Source organism: Trachypithecus francoisi, unplaced genomic scaffold (assembly GCF_009764315.1).
Source record: "Trachypithecus francoisi isolate TF-2019V2 unplaced genomic scaffold, Tfra_2.0 Lachesis_group12, whole genome shotgun sequence".
Lineage (NCBI taxonomy): Eukaryota > Metazoa > Chordata > Mammalia > Primates > Cercopithecidae > Trachypithecus > Trachypithecus francoisi.
In genome coordinates, this window is record NW_022681457.1 from 55,133,774 (window position 1) to 55,151,744 (window position 17,971).

The 17,971-nt window shown below is 37.5% G+C and overlaps 3 protein-coding genes across 3 annotated transcripts in view; 2 read left to right on the forward strand and 1 right to left on the reverse strand.

The window, feature by feature from the left end:
* LOC117093721 (zinc finger protein 100-like) overlaps window positions 1-974 on the forward strand; it is a 566,997-nt gene extending 566,023 nt beyond the window's left edge. Inside the window, 1 exon segment of the mRNA XM_033229239.1 lies at window positions 1-974. Coding sequence (XP_033085130.1) covers window positions 1-190 — 190 coding nt within the window. The 3' untranslated portion in view covers window positions 191-974.
* The window catches only part of LOC117093717 (zinc finger protein 429-like), a 412,022-nt gene that overhangs the window by 251,605 nt on the left and 142,446 nt on the right, over window positions 1-17,971 (forward strand).
* LOC117093726 (sialin-like) lies at window positions 8,578-10,362 on the reverse strand. The gene has a single exon (XM_033229246.1). It carries the CDS (start codon window positions 10,195-10,197, stop codon window positions 8,761-8,763), a length of 1,437 nt encoding a protein of 478 aa, XP_033085137.1. The 5' UTR covers window positions 10,198-10,362; the 3' UTR covers window positions 8,578-8,760.

Genomic DNA, 17,971 nt, shown 5'->3' on the forward strand with positions numbered 1-17,971 from the left:
ATTAAACAAAATAACTCATACTGGAGAGAAACCCTACAAATGTGAAGAATGTGGCAAAGCCTTTAGTCCTCAACTCATACTAAACATAAAAAAATTCATACTGGAGTGTGAGGAACATGGCAAAGCCTTTAATAAGTTCTCAATTCCAAACAGACATAAGGTAATTCATACTAGAGATAATTCATACTAGAGAGAAATTCTACAAACCAGAAAGATATGACAGTGCTTTGAAAACACCTCAAACTTTTCTAAACATAAATCATAGTGGTGAGAAATCCTAGAAATGTGAAGAATTTGATAAAGCTTTTAAATGGTTGTCACACTTGATTGTAGGTAAGATAATTTATACTGGAGAAAACTTCTACATGTGTGAACAATGTGGCAAAACTTTTAACCAATGCTCACACCTTACTTCACAGGAAAGCATTTATACTTGAGAAAAATTGTACAAATATAAAGACTGTGAAAAAGCCATTAATACATGCTCACATCTTACTCAACATCAGAGAGTTCCTACTTAATAAAAACATTATAAGGTCAATTACTGTCAAAATATCTTTAAGAAAATATAAGCCTTTAAGGTGAAGAGTATTTTGAAGAAGAACATTGTAATAGGATTGTAATATGTTTACTTGTATCACAGATCTTACTGTATACATTTTGTATTAGAGGAAACCTCTGAAGCAGTTGCTCAAACTTTGTTCAGTATCAGGGAATTTATATTGAAAAAAAAACCCTGCAAATGTAATAAATTTGGAAAAATACTTTTTCAAAAACTACAGCTTAGAAAACACGAGAGAGTTCATACTAAAACATAGTTTTGCAGATACAGTAAAAATTTTAAAATTTTTTAATCAAAAATTAAATCTATGTAAATATCAGAATTTACAGTAGAAATATATAAGGCACTGACACTTCAGATATTGTACTAAATCAGAGTGCTGAGTATAGAAAATAATCTAAAACAAATTTGTAAAATAATTATTTGTATATAACTTTAAAAGTAGAAGTTTTTTTGCAGAGTTATTACATTCAAAGTATGCTTAACTTTTTTTTTTTTTTTTTTTGAGACGGAGTCTCGCTCTGTCGCCCGGGCTGGAGTGCAGTGGCCGGATCTCAGCTCACTGCAAGCTCCGCCTCCCGGGTTCACGCCATTCTCCTGCCTCAGCCTCCCGAGTAGCTGGGACTACAGGCACCTGCCACCTTGCCCGGCTAGTTTTTTGTATTTTTTTTTTTAGTAGAGACGGGGTTTCACCGGGTTAGCCAGGATGGTCTCAATCTCCTGACCTCGTGATCCGCCCACTTCCCCTCCCAAAGTACTGGGATTACAGGCTTGAGCCACCGCGCCCGGCCCAAAGTATGCTTAACTTTTTGAAAAAATATTTTGAAAAGTGAATAATGATGTAATTCAGCTCTCAAATTATTTCCTGCTGTTTCTTCATTCCTATTTACATGTGAAAGCATGTGATCAATTGTTGCTGCATCAAAGATATGAGAGATTCTTTTTTATTAGGTGAACATTATTTATAAACTTTTATGAAAAAGTAAGGACATTAAAATGTGAGATGTATGATGAAAATCTAAGTGAAGAGACTTTTGTGGTTAACTTATAATATTGAGTAATGTGTGCGTTAGGCATTCAGAGTAATGTTCTGCATTATGAGAAGAAAACATTTTAAATTTCATTGATAAGTAAATTAAAATTTAGTATATTGTACTAATTATACTTTTATTAAAAATGCAGTATATTTTTTTAAATTTCAGATTGTATGTGATGTTAATATATTCAACCTTTTTAACATGTTAAATACTATTGTGCATTCAATGAAGTGTTATGTCACAAACCTTAACCTATTCCTCCTTACTCAAGGGTGCACATAAAACATGGTAACAATACATACACTGTTTGGTAACATAATGGATTAACATCTCTAGTAATCCCTTATGCCAGTGGCTTTGACTGCAAATAAGTTAAAGAATATTACTTCTGTAGGTTAAAATTTTGTTTTTATTTTATTTATTTATTTTTTGAGAGGGTGTCTTGCTCTGTCATCCAGACTGGAGTGCAGTGGCGTAATCTTGGCTCACTGCAACCTCTGCCTCCTGAGTTCAAGCAATTCTGCTGCCTCAGCCTCCCAATAGCTGGGATTACAGGCGCCCACCACCATGCCCAGCTAATTTTTGTGTTTTAGTAGAGATGGGGTTTCATAATGTAAGTCAAGCTGGTCTCGAACTTCTGACCTCAAATGATCCCCCACCTTGGCTTCCCAAAGTACTGGGATTACAGGCATGAGCCACTGTGCCCAGCCAAATGTTTATTTTATTTAAATTTATTTTTCTTAATTATTTGGGGTACATAAAATGAGTATATATTCATGCAATATGTGGCATATTTTGATACAAGAATACAGTATATAATAATCACATCAGGGTAAATGAGGTATCCATCACCTCTAGTGTTTATCTTTTGTGTTACAAACAATCCACTTTTATACTTGTAGTTATTTTAACATGTACAATTGTCATTGATTACAGTGTTATTTTTATGGTCATAATAAATTATGTAGAAGTATAAATAAAATCCATACATTTCTGAATCCTGAATAAATATTTTTAAAGTTTTCTAATATTTATTTTTTGAGCATGTTTCCTGTCTGCCTGCAAACACATGCAGACTTTTAGTTTTCATTTACATAGAGTTAAATATATGTTAGTCTAAAGATAAACCTTAGGTGTAAGAAAATTATAGAGTGAGTTTGTGTGTATGAATTTATACCTGTTTTCAGAAGACAAAAGCTATATTGAACAAAACAAATCATTTTAACAAGATGACTACTAGAAAACTAAAAACCTCAAAAATGCTGAAAGCAAATGGATTCTCTTTGTATTGAATTTATTACTGTACAATCTATGGCTTATAGTTCTGAATCTCCCCATGAAAATTGTTTATACTTGCCTGGCACTCATTATAGACCCCTAATTATTTTGTATCTTTTTTATATAAATATTTTACAGATTACAAAGTATTCATTATGTGAGCTGGTCTGTGATTATAAGAATAATTGTTACAAAATTTAGTAATGCATACAAAATTTTTAAATGTAATTCCACAATGAGTGTGTTAAGTGGCATTTTATTTAGTTAGAACACTTCATTTTGTTTTTAGTTGGAGAACTCTATAGCTCTTTAGTTATTTTTCTTTTCACTTTTTATAATTCACATAAGTAAATTTATTTATTGAATCAATTTGTCCAGATAAGTATTAGGGAAGCTTTATAAGTCGTGAGGATGTTTTTATATTTAAATGTAGAAAACGTACATAACAGTTCTTGCTGTGTAACAGATGCTCCATAATAAGCCGTAAGTATTCCTGCTAAAGTTAATTTGTAACTTCAATTCAGAGATGGAAAACATCAGTGGTGAAGAAATAAAATTGATTCTTCATGTGGAGAGGACATATTTTCCAGGCCACAATGCTGAATCCTGCTGAATTTAAAGAGAAGTTCTGCATCTTTTATTTCTTAATTATCTTCAGATTTGTCTGTATTATGTGTATCCCAGCTATGTATGGAGCACAGTCCTTCTCCTCCTTTTTCTGTGTTATGGCTTCAGTTTTCCCACTGTTGTCTTGGGAAATGAAATGCCATTTCATTTCACATGGTGCTTTGTAAATTTTGATGAGAAAGTTTGGTGTGTTTTTTTTTTTTTTTGAGACGGAGTCTCGCTCTTTCGCCCAGGCTGGAGTGCAGTGGTGCAACGTGGGCTCACTGCATCCTCCGCCTTCCAGGTTCAAGCAATTATCCTGTCTCAGCCTCCCAAGTAGCTGGGATTACAGGCACCTGCCACCACATCTGGCTTTTTTTTTTTTTTTTTTTTTTTTCATATTTTTAGTAGAGACAGGGTTTCACCATGTTGGCCAGGCTGATTTCAAACTCCTGACCTCATGTAATCCACCTGCCTTGGCTTCCCAAAGTGCTAGGATTACAGGTGTGAGCCACTGTGCCTGACTGAAAGTTGGTATTTTTTAATGCACTGAAAAATTGGTTTTAACTGAAGAGTTTGGTTATCAATATAACTTTCAGATCAGTTAAGACAAAAGCATACACTATCCACAGGTGAGAGGATTAAATCAGTTAGCATGGTTTTTCTTTGTAAAAACAAAACAAAACAAAACAAAAATTAGATTCTTCCAGAAAGTGTGGCAAATATAAAATTTGCTATGAAATAGAGAAATTTTTAAGAGTTAATGATAAGTGAACACTTTTTTATTATATAGCACAACTTACATTTCCATGCAGAATCTTCTGTTTTTAAGTGTGAATGTTAAAGTTTGAAAATAATGAGCTCTGTGAACTTGAAACTTGAAAGAATATTGCTTTTCCACATTGATATTACAATTTGGAGGAATTTCTCATGCTTACATAATTTTTTAAGTGGGTGAAGTTTAGTCTACAGTTTTTATTTTCTGTCCCCGAACTGCAGCCAACTCCTATGTCATTTTTTCTGGATAAATTTTGGACATCATTACAACGTTTGGATTAAAACATTTTCCTGTTATTTTGCATGCAAACTAGTTTACTGTGCTCACAGGGTGGCCAGTCATGGGACCATAAGCAACACCTGCTTGTTGAGTGTCTTTCACACCATTACCATCAGCACCAGAAACTCCAGGTGCCCAAAGCTTAAAGTAAAAATCGTAAAATACATAAGCTTCTCCCATGCTGGGTTCAGAACATGCTGTTAAATATCAGAGTTCCTTTGGTTATGACTGATAAATGATAAAAACACAAAAACTACATATCTTGATACTATTCAACCAAGAACAAAAACTATATGTCTTGATACTATTCAACCAAGATTATGACAAAGACACGGACAGTATTTGACACATTGTTATCCTTCTATAAAGCTTTAAAACTTTTTAACTTGACAGATAAAATGTGTACTTTTCTGTAGAACATAATATTTTGAAGTGTATATACATTGTCAGATGATTAGTTCTAGGTAATTAATACTTCACATAGTTAACATTTTTGTGGTGAGACCACATGACATTGTCTTTCTACTTTTCAAAAATAGAAAAACAGCTATAGTCACCATGCTATACAATAAATATCTTGAACTTATTTCTTCTATTCAACTCTATGTATTATTTTACAGACATCATTCCAACCCTTTTTTTCTTTCTTTCTTTCTTTCTTTGTTTTTTTTTTTTGAGACAGTCTCACTCTGTTGCCAGCTGGAGTGCAGTGACACAATCTCGGCTCACTGCAATTTCTACCTCCCCAGTTCAAGTGATTCTCCTGCCTCAGCCTCCCAAGTAGCTGGGATTACAGGCGTGTGCCACCACACTCAGCTAATTTTTGTGTTTTTAGTAGAGACAGGGTTTCACCGTACTGGCCAGGATGATCTTGATCTCCTGACCTAGTGATCGGCATCCCAAAGTGCTGGGATTACAGGTGTGAGCCACCGTGCCCAGCCCATTTTTTTTTTTTTTAAATACATTGGCCTTGATGGTCACCATTTTACTCTACATCAATGAGATTAAGTTTTTTGGAATCCATGTGTAAGTGAAATCATGAACTATTAACCTTATCTCAATATCATATTCTTCAGCTTAATCCATGTGATTAAAAATAATGGAATTTTTTTTTTTTTTTTTAGGCCAGGTGTGGTGGCTCACACCTGTGATCCCAGCATTCTGGAAGGTCAAGGCAAGTGCATTGCATGAGCCCAGGAGTTTGAAAGGAGCCTGGGCAACATGAAGAAACCCCATCTTTACTAAAAGCATAACAAAGAATTAACTGGGAATAGTGGTGCACACCTGTAATCTCAGCTACTCTGGTTGCTGAGGCATGAGAATCCCTTGAACCAGGAATGTGGAGGTTGCAGTGAGCCGAGATTGTTCCCCTGCACTCCAGCCTGGGCAATAGAGTGAGACTCGGTCTCAAAAAAAAAATTCTTTTTAAAATAATAATATTCCACTGTGTATATCTACCACATTGTCTTTATTTACTCAATAGATGCTGAATTGATTTTTTTGTTTGTTTGATGTGAAGTCTCTGTCACCCCGGCTGGAGTGCAATGGAGCAATCTTGGCTCACTGCAGCCTCCACCTCCTGGGTTTAAGCAATTCTCCCAACTCAGCCTCCAGAGTGACTGGGATTACAGGTGTCCATCACCATGCGTGGCTAATTTTTATATTTTTCGTATATATGTTGACCAGACTGGTCTCGAACTCCTGACCTCAAGTGATCCACCTGACTTGCCCTCCCAAAGTGCTGGAATTACAGGCATGAGCCACCCCGCCCAGCCTGAACTGTTGATTCTATGTTTTGGTTATTGTGAAGAGTGCTGCAAATAACATAGAAGTGTGTTTCTTCATTCTGATTTCATTTGTTTTGGATATATACCCAATAGTGCAACAGCTGTATTACATGGTAGTTTAAGTTTTTTGAGAAATCTCTATTTTGTTTTTCATAACAGCCATCTTCATTTACATTCAAACCAACAGTGTGCATGCATTGCCTTCTCATCTTTCATAGGTTTTTCTTTTTCATTTTAATAAGAGTCATTCTAACAGGAGTGAATTGATATCTCATAGTTTTTGGCTTGCCTTTCCCTGATTATAATTAACATTGGGCATATTTAAATATATCTGTTGGCCATAAGTATGTCTTTTCTTGAAAAATATTTAAGCCTTTTGTTCATTTTAATAGTTGTTTTTGTTGTATAGTTAATTGAGTTTCATATATATTATACATATATATATATACATATATATATTTTTTTCTTTGAGACTGACTCTTGTTCTGTCTCCCCAGCTGGAGTGCAGTGATGTGATCTCAGCTCACTACAACCTCCGCCTCCTGGTTCAAGCAATTCTCCTGCCTCAGCCTCCATAGTAGCTGGGATTACAGGTACATGCCACCACGCCTGGCTAATTTTTGTATTTTTAGTAGAGACAGGGTTTCACCATGTTGGCCAGGCTGGTCTGGAACTCCTGACCTCAGGTGATCTGCCCACCTCAGCCTCCCCACATGCTGGGATTACAGGTGTGAACCACCGCGCCCAGCAGAGTTTCTTACATATTTTTTATATTAACTCCTTGTCACATGTATAATTTGCAAATATTTTCTCTCATTTTTTTTAGTTGTCTCTTCCTGTTGATTGTATCAGATTCTGTGCAGCAGCTTTTTAATATGAAGTAATCTGACTCATCTATTTTTCCTTCTATTTCCTAAGATTTTGAGGTTAAAAAAAAAAAAAAAAAAAAAAACTGGCCAGGCGTGGTGGTTCATGTCTGTAATACCAGCACTTTGAGAGGCTGAAGCGGGCGGATCACCTGAGGTAAGGAGTTCGAGACCAGCCTGGCCAACATGGTGAAACCCCATCTCTACTAAAAGTACAAAAACTAGCTGGGCATGGTGGCGGGTGCCTGTAATCCCAGCTACTTGGGAGGCTGAGGCAGAAGAATCACTTGAACTTGGGAGGCGGAGGTTGCAGTGAGCCAAGATCATGCCACTGCACTCCAACCTGGGTGACAGAGTGAGACTCTGTCTCAAAAAAATATAAATAAAACAAACAAAAAACCCAACTTACTGCACAAAACAATTTTATGGGGCTTTTATTCTATTTTTCTGTAGTAGTTTCAGAGTTCCAAGCCTTACATTTGTTATTATTACTTTTGAGATGGAGTCTCGCTCTTGCTGCCCAGGCTGGAGTGCAATGGCGCACGATCTCAGCTCACTGCAACCTTTGCCTCCCAGGTTCAAGCGATTCTTCTGCCTCATCCTCTTGAGTAGCTGGGATTACAGGCGCCTGCAACCATGCCCAGCTAATTTTGTATATTTAGTAGAAACGGAGTTCCACTACCTTGGCCACGCTGGTCCCAAACAGCTGACCTCAGGTAATCTGCCTACCTCCGCCTCCCAAAGTGGTGGGATTACAGGTGTGAGCCACCAGGCTTATCTCAAGCCTTACATTTAAATGTCTAATTTATTTTGAATTGATTTTTATATATGGTGTGAGATGAGGGTCTCATTTTATTTCTCTGCCTGTGGATGTAAAGTTTTCTCAACATAATTTACTGAAGATACTGTTCTTTTGGCTCATGCCTGTAATCCTAGCCCTTTGGGAGGCCGAGGAGGATGGATCATGAGGTCAGGAGATCAAGACCATCTTGGCCAACATGGTGAAACCGCATCTCTACTAAAATACAAAAAATTAGCCAGGCGTGGTGGCGTGTGCCTATAATCTCAGCTACTCAGGAGGCTGAGGCAGGGGAATCACCTGAACCTGGGAGGCGGAGGTTGCAGTGAGCTGAGACCGTGCCACTGCACTCCAGCCTAGTGACAGAACAAGAGTCCATCTCAAAAATAAAAAAAGAAATTGTCACCTTTATTCCAAATCACTTAGCTATAAATACATGGATATATTTCTGGTCTCTTTTTTAATGCTCCATTGGCCTGTGTGTCTGTTTTTATTCAAGTACCATACTGTTTTAGTTACTATTGCTTTGTAGAATATTTTAAAGGTAAGATAATACCTTTACTTTTTTTCTTTTTTTTTTTTTTCACAATTAAATACGGTTCATTTTATTAATCTGGCAACTAGTGATACTTCGTGATTACAGGCCTTAAAAATCTAATACCAGTACAATTAAAAAGACATAGAATGCTTACACAATACCGAAGGCACTTTGAGGTTACATGATAAATAAAAATACATTAATAGAGGCAGGATTATTTATTGGTTCCTTCAGTGTCTGTGTCCATGGTGATCATCAAGAGCCCAGTTTTGTACTTCACCTTTGGCGAATAGTGTAAAGAAAATGGCACCAAAGACGTTAATAGCAGCAGCAATATAGAACACTGTTTGCCATTCTCCAACAGTGTTATCAGGGGTCAGACTTTTAGCAATGACGGGCCCAACCATTCCTGGAATAGTGGCAAATGTATTTGTGATGCCCAGGAGGATACCAGCATACGAAGGAGCAATATCCAGATGGTTAATGCTAAATCCAGAAGAGCAAAAGCCTCCCAGTGTTGTTGATATAGTTAGGAAAGCAACGGCCAAAGAATAATCACAGCCAATGAAGCCAGCAGCTACCAGGAATACTGCAGGTCCAATCGTTCCTATAAGGCTAAAAATTCTGCGAACACATAAAGTTGAAAAATTCCATTTTGCCCTTAAGTTGTCAGCAGCTTGACCAGACAGGACCATACATAACCAAGAGCCTAAATAAGGCAATGAAGATAAAAACCCATTCTCTTGAATATTGAACCTTAGGATCTCCTTCAAATACGTAGGCAATAATGTCAATAAAGTATAAAAAGTCCAGTTGTAAGAAAAGTGTGCAACTACAATAGCCCAAAGTGGCAGGGATTTTAAAACGGGTACCCACGGCACTGACTTCTGTGAAGAAAGCTGATTTCTTAATGATGAAAGAATGTATTCCTTTTCACAATGGGTAATTCTCTTGTGTTTTTGTGGTGTGTCACTAACTAACCAGATCCACAAAAGAAACCAAAATATTCCAATAGTACCAAAAAAGTAGAAGACGTAAGTCCAATTCATGTAGTAGCAAATTATTCCAGAAAGAGGAAGAGAAATTACTGTCCCAAGCTGTGCTCCTGCATATGAAATGCTAAGAAGCTTGCTTCTTTCAAGAGGGGGAGCCCAAGAAGACCACATGGCATGCATGGCTGGAAATGTAACACCCTCTCCTAGTCCTTCTAGTGCTCTGAGTACAATGAGTGGTCCAACTCCTAAATCTGCAGCAATAGGAGTGAACAGGGTGAGGACAGCAGTGCCAAGGATCCCAAATCCTAGCAGCAGTTTCCCCCCTATTTTGCTGGCAACATATCCTCCAGGAATCTGTGTGATGATGTAGCCATAAAAAAAGGAACCGAGAATCCATCCTTGAGTTTCTGCATCCCACTGGTACTTCTTACCCGTTTGATTATGATGAACTTTTATGGGAGCAGAATGCTCTGGACACGCCTTGGAAGTTCTATTATCTTCTAAAGTTGTATTTGAATCTACCATATCCACTAACGCAACACTCAGATTCACACATAATGCATACACAATGAAGAAACCAAAAAAGGCCAAAATTGCTAGGTTGTAACGAGCAGAGCAGCACACTGGAGCTCGAAGAGTATCCTCAAAGGCTGGGTTTGAATCAGAAGCCATGATTAATACTTAAAGCCATCATAAACTAAATGCATTTAAGAATCTAGAAGCAAACTTGCAGAACCTATGACAGTTGCAGCATCTGTGACAGTTGCTCAGTAGTTATCAAACTTAAAGGGCTCACAGTAAAAAGGGGAATAAGTGTATGTACCACGATGATTTAAAAAAAAAGGAGGCCGGGCGCAGTGAGTGGCTTATGCCTGTAATCCCAGCACTTTGGGAGGCCGAGGCGGGCGGATCACAAGATCAGGAGGTCGAGACCATCCTGGCTAACACGGCGAAACTCTACTAAAAATTTTCTCTACTAAAAATACAAAAAATTAGCCGGGCGCGGTCGCAGGCGCCTGTAGTCCCAGCTACTCTACTTTATTTTCTTAATTGCTTTGGCTATTCAGGCTCTTTTGTGGTACCATATAAATTAAATTTTCTATGAAGTATGCCACTGGTATTTTGATAGAGGTTGCATTATATCTGTAGATCACTTTGTGTAATATAGAAATTTATTAATGCAATTCATAAATGAGTAGTAGTTCATTTGTGCATTACTTTATTTAATGCTATTTACAGTATAATGTAAGGTGTTTCAACTTTTTGGTTAAGTTTATTTCAAAGTATAGTTACCACAGTTTTTGTAGATGGAATTATTTTTTAATTTCATTTTGGGATACTTGTTAGTGTACATAAAACCTACTGACTTTTGGATGTTCCTTTTGTATTCTGAAAGTTTAATAAATGTGTTTATTTTAATATTTTTCAGTAAAGTCTTAGGCTGTTCTACACTTCAGATTATGTACAGAGATAAAAGATAATTATACAGGGATAATGAAATTTCCTCCTAACCTAGATGCCTTTGGTTTTATTCTCTAATATCTTTGTCATGGACATTTAGTACTATGTTTAGTAAGACTGATTACAGTGGGCATCCTTGTCTTGTTTTAGCTTTTAGAGTAAAAGCTTACAATATATCCCTGTTTAGTATGTTGTTAGCTCTGCATTTTTTGGTTATATGTGGCATTTATTGGCTGAGGTGCATTTGTTCTATACCTAATTTTTTCAGAGATTTATCATAAGGATATGTCAACTTTTGTCAAACTTTTATTCTGCATCTGTTTTTTGTTGTTGTTCTCTGCATCTGTTTAAATATTAGAGATGTGAAATTACAACTAATCCTACATAAATGCAAAAAATTGTCAGAGACTACTATGAACACCTTTATGCACGCAAACTAGAAAACTTGGAAAAAATATGCTGGGCACGGTGGCTTGCACCTGTAATCCCAACACTTTGGGAGACTGAGATTAGCAGATCACCTGAAGTCAGGAGTTCAAGACCAGCCTGGCCAACATGGTGAAAACTCATCTGTACTGAAAATACAAAAAATACAATTTAAAAAATTTAGCCAGTCATGGTGTCATGCACCTATCACGTACCCAGCCTTCCAAATAGCTGGGATTACAGGCGCCCACCACCATACCTAGCTAATTTTTGTATTTTTAGTAGAGATAGTGTTTCTCCATGCTGTTCAGGCTGGTCTCAAACTCCCAACCTCAAGTGATCTGCCTGCCTTGGCCTCCCAAAGTGTTGGGATTACAGGTACGAGCCATTGCACCCGGCCATATGCATGCTTTTATGACAAATCATTTTGTGATCATTTAAATTTTTAATTTAGCATTGTCGTCTGAGTTGAAAATGTGAATGGTGACAGATCAGAGAAAGAAATAATAAAGAATACAAAACAAAGCATGATAGAGTTGATGGCTGTTGTGAGACCTCAATTCTTCTCACTTTCAAAAAATTTAAACAAGAGACAAAACAATGAAGATGCAGCATAGAGTGATTTATTGCAAGGTAGAAATACTATTTTAAAAGTTAGGTGAAGAGACAAGGAATTCAGGACAGGCTGCTTAAGAATGAGACCGTCTAGGGAGACTCCATTTATGGGAGTCTTACATAATTATTTACAAGGAGGTGGGAAGAGGTGTTAGTAGTAAGCATGTTCTGGGTGGTCCTTTTGGTGCACAGACACAGTGGCTGTACATGCTTGCTTATATGTCACATATCTCATTAACATCTTAAATCTTCACACACGTGTGTATTTTTTACTATTATAATGAGTAAAAGGTCAGTTAGAGGACAGGTAAAATCAAAATGTTCATGCTCTCTGCAGGGGAATTTCCCTGCTGAAGAGAGTTTTTCTTGAATGGCTGAAATACAGTGTAAATGCTGGGGCTTATCCTGTTGACAATATGCAGTCAGCATACAATTGCTGTGGTTGTTGCATCCCGAGGACATCATCACTTTCTTGACTGCCTAGCCTGCCTCAATAGTACTTGTCTTGACATATTCCAAATTATCAACTCTGAGACTCAGATTTAGCTGTTATGTCAACATTGTCAACAGTGGGAAAATTAAAAATTTTAAATCAAACATATTTGAGGGTCACTAGCTGTGTATCCATGAGAAATTATTTTACATCCCAGGAGCTTCAATGTTCATTATTAATATAAAATACTATTTCCCCTAAGGCTACTTTAGTTCATGAATTATAGCTATAATATGTGAAAGTCTTGTCTAAATATTAAATATTAAAAGTAAAAATAAAATTGTTGGCCAGGCGCAGTGGCTCAAGCCTGTAATCCCAGCACTTTGGGAGGCCGAGACGGGCGGATCACGAGGTCAGGAGATCAAGACCATCCTGGCTAACACGGTGAAACCCTGTCTCTACTAAAAACTACAAAAAACTAGCCGGGCGAGGTGGCAGGTGCCTGTAGTCCCAGCTACTCGGGAGGCTGAGGCAGGAGAATGGCGTGAGCCCGGGAGGCGGAGCTTGCAGTGAGCTGAGATCCAGCCACAGCACTCCAGCCTGGGTGACAGAGCGAGACTCCGTCTCAAAAAAAAATAAATAAATAAAAAATAAAAATAAAAAAAATAAAATTGTTTGTATTTCAAAGATATGAGTGGGTATGTTTTGTCATATTTGATGTATTCTTTTCTAAAACATGTCATAATAATTGTATTAATTTTTTCTAGAATAACAGACTATGGGTATCTAAATTTTGACTTTGCTAATTTTTACATATGGTAAAACTGCTACTGTTAAATTTAGGTTAAATATTAAACCCACTGTACTTTAGCTTGTGTGGTTTTTGGCTCATTTGGGGAACAAAATATATTAGACGTTGACTGTTTGGGGTAACTCGGCTTCATTTCTGCTGTCCTTCTGTTATTACATCTGGGGATTTAGAAATGACTAGGATTAAAATAAAGTTGGTTTGGAATCAAGCAACAGAAAATCCCAGAAACAACTTAGGAAAATAGCTACTGGATACTGCCTTTCAGTGAGATTTATACACGAAACAGAGTTTAATGAAATTCATAAAATTATTGCAAGATTTTTAAACATAGAAACTAATTGCCTACAACGTATTAGTCACTTGTCTTAGTTTGTCTATGGCATCCCTACCTTGGGGAAGCTGATATTACAGAAAGGGATATTGCTACTATAGTAAGATTTGGAACAAATGTTTATGTGCTTATGAACAGTCCCCCCCCCCAATAATCCTTAGATATACATCATTCTGGCTCAATCCTTTTGGCAAGACTGTAATTCTAGAGACTCCTTCCCACCAAAGCGAAGCCATGGAGTTTTTGGCTTTTTATGTTTATTTTTAGCTAGTAAGCTTCATAGTTGACATCATTATATTGAGGTCCCCCAGGAATCCCTGAGCCTTAGAGCATCCTAACACTCATCCTTAGGATCCTACCTCATCCTTCTTGCTTCTCATGCTCTGTTGTTGAGTCCCTCTCACTCTATATTTGAGCCTTCATGAGACTTCAGTTTGGAGAAACCAGAGAAATGTGTTGCCTTATATATTGAGTTGACAATCAGAATCCATTTGAGGATAAAAACTTTACATTTATTATTCATAGTAAGCACAAAGCAGTATTTTTAAGATGTGAACATGTTTTATTCAAACTAAATATAGATTATTATTTTTCTTTTTGGGGGGGACAGAGTCTCGCTCTGCCACCCAGGCTGGAGTGCAGTGGCGTGATCTCGGCTCACTGCAACCTCCACCTCCTGGGTTCAAGGGTTCACCTGCCTCAGCCTCCCTCCTGAGTAGCTGGGATTACAGGCATGCACCACCACACCCAGCTAATTTTTGTATTTTTAGTGGAGACAGTGTTTCACCATGTTGGTCAGGCTGGTCTCAAACTCCTGACCTCATGATCTGCCCACCTCGGCCTCCCAAAGGACTGGGATTACAGGTGTGTCACCTTGCCTGGCCAAATATAAGTGATTTTATCAGTATGCCAATGTGATCAAAATAATTGTATCAAGTTCACCAAATGTTCTGCTTTAGACTCCCCCAACACAAAGATCAATATGTACGCATTGGTGAATGTTAGTTTTTTTGGTGTATGGTTTTGTTTGTTTACATTTTTAAAGATTGTTTTCTACTTTATGTTGATGTTAAACTACACAAAGCTTACCAAAAGCACCATTTCACCACATTTTCAACTAAAAATTTAAATATTTAAATATTGAAAGTGACATTCTGGATTACCCTTTTCCTTGTGATGGAGCCTGCATTTATTAGTCCTACATTGCAGATTTTCTTTATGTGGTGCGAGGTTATAGAAATGCCATCCAGTTGATTTTCATTCATTAGGTAACAGTAGAATCTGTTTTCTCAGACAGTAGCATGCAAATTCTTGATGTACCACCTTTAGACGTACTGAAAACAACTGGATAAATTTATTGAAATTTGTCTTTATTTTTAAGGTTATGAGAGGCTTAGTCATAGCAACACATGTTTTAGTTCAGTCCAATACTTTTTGTCTAAAATTTTGTTGAGCTGCATCCATCTGTAGATGTAACTCGGTAACAGCTTCTTTATACTAAGCCAGAACTCATTTCACCCGGTGATTTTAAGTATATGAGCTATATTATATAACGTTTAAATACGTAATAGAAATGAATTCAGAGGTTATGGAAATAAAAGTATAGGCACACTAAAAATGAATTGGAATCTGGCAGCTGACACTGTTTAATAGGTTGAGCAGATTGGACTAGACCTGCATTCCTGTAAACAATATTGAAAGGGAGAATTTTAATTGAAAACATCTTCAATAACGTAATAGGCCTATGAGATTTGAAAAAAATTGATTTGTTTACCCATCATCAATCAATACTAGGTTAAACTAGAAAATTTTGAACACATTATTCCAAAAATGAAATTAGTAAATTATTCTCAGACTTAATCTGATTAAAACAAGACTTCTGAGTATTTGAAAGCACCAAATTATTGATGAAAGATATCCATTTTAAACAGATTCTTGATCTTATATATATATTATTACTAAGTAAAACCTAATGCTAATAGCTTTAATATATGAAATATTTGTGAATGTCTGTCACTGTAGTGAAAAAATCAAATTATTTAAATCTACTAAATTTTGATTAAAATATTTGGTATTTTAATTGAGTGCCAGTATTCATATAGTATGGCAAAGCACCCATTTCTTTAGTATTCCATTATTTTATAAAATAAGTCAGAATTTGTGGAGACACTTGTAAAAAAACAAAAACAAAAACAATGTTTCCTAAAAAAACATTTAGACATCAGAAAATAGAGATACTAATGTTACATTATATAAATAGTTTGCTGAACCCTGAAGTTTTTGTTGTATACAACAATCTTAGATTACCTAAAACAAAATGAAGTCTCTTACGTTAAGCTTAACATAAAAAAGTTTAAAATATATCCAGACATCAGGAACTGTGGCTGCCACTTTAAAAAAAAATTTTTTTTAAACATTTAAAAAAAACAAATGTTTCAGCACGATACACTGTTTTGTGTATGAATAGATGGAAAACCAAACCTTGAAGTTTTCAAATCATAAACAGGAGCATTATTTGTGACTCTTAGCCTTATATATATATAACAAATACAGTTTATTCTTCTTAATTTAAAATGTACTGTTCTTGGAACATCAAGTGACGTTAGACTATCAAAAACTTCATAAGTCATGCAAGTGTCTACTGTATTTTCAAAATTATAAGAACTTAGAAAAAGTAAACTAAGCCGCTACTGTTTAGTTAGAAAACAAAATAAAATACTTTGTATTTGCCCTTGTGATGAGAATCACCTTTATTCATTTTGGAACAGACAGGAATTCCTGCGGTGGTAACTTGTTGAGTGGTGACTGTGATGAGATTTACTGTCCTAGGGGATGATGGGATCCAGTGGACCAGAATCATCAGCACCTTACCATGGTCACTGCTGTCTTCTCTCTGTCATTCGTTTCTCAGACTTCTTCATCAATTCCGTCTCTATCGTTGTGTGAACGGTTTTGCACTGCTTTAGCATCTGCCTTTGATTTCTGCTAATTTTCTTTGTTTATCTTTCTGGTCCATCTTGGTGGCTGCTTTGCTGTTCTCTGAAGAGTTCGCGCAGCTTCACCCTCAGGTGTTCCAACAGTCCGTCCCTTTGGCTCAAGGTGTCGGGCATTTTTCCTGGTTCTGTTCCTGGCGTCTGAGATTTGTCAGCAGGGCCTGGTTTTCAGGGACACTGCTACCGCCTCCTGCCCGCGGGGCGACTCCTGCACTTCTGGCGGACGCCGGTTCCAGCCACGACTTAGCCCAGTGAAGCAGGAACCGCAGCAGCAGATGGAGCGCCCACATCCGGGGTCGCCCAGCCGGGGACGCGTCGGCTCTCACCCTTGGTCATGGCCCAGCTTGGTGTGCAGAAACCCGACGTCAATCAGAGCATTTCGGGCGAGCTTTCGTTAGCATGCGGGGCAGTTCTCCCATCATCTTTATGCTGCCACCTCCCCTTTCATCAGAGAGACACACAGGATGGTACAGGGGCCGAGAGACACCGTGGAAGAGTCCAGGGGAGTGAGGAGGGTCTGGGCCGGGCAGCCTCAGGCTCAGCGCATGGCGGCATCCCTCACGCCTGAGCAGAAATCAGCCACTGCCACCTCGGGGAGGACAGTGGCGCCCAGGCTCCCCCAGCCAGCCTTACTCTGCACCAGCAGAGGAAAAAGTTAGTTTCTTAAAAAAAAGTGTGGAGAAGAACTTGCAGATCTGACCGAACCAAATTTTCATTCTTTTCTTTCTTTCTTTCTTTCCTTCCTTCCTTCCTTCCTTCTTCCTTCCTTCCTTCCTTCCTTCCTTCCTTCCTTTCTTTCTTTCTCTCTCTCTCTCTTTCTTTCTCTCTCTCTCTCTCTCTCAATCTCTCTCTCTCTCTCTTTCTTTCTTTCTTCTTTCTTTCTTTCTTTTTTGCCATTTCCCCTTAAATTGCGCTCTCCTGAAGTCAGATTTCATGTTCCACCCTCATGTGGCAATTTAAATTTAATTATAATGGTCCCAAATTTAGAAACTAAAAATTTTAATGGCCAGGCACAGTGGCTCACGCCTGTAATCCCAGCACTTTGGGAGGCCGAGGCGAGGCAGATCACCTGAGGTTGGGAGTTCGAGACTAGCCTGACCAAAATGGAGAAACTCCGTCTCTACTAAAACTACAAAATTAGCCGGGCATGGTGGCGCATGCCTATAATCCTAACTACTCAGCAGACTGAGGCAGCAGAATCGCTTGAACCCGGGAGGTGAGGTTGCGGTGAGCCGACATCGCACCATTGCACTCCAGCCAGGACAACAAGAGTGAAACTCCGTCTGAAAAAAAAAAAAAATTTAATGTATTTTACCCATGAGTACTGGGTTAATATTAAACTTTCAATAGTGCTTTCTGAATTCTACACTTCATTA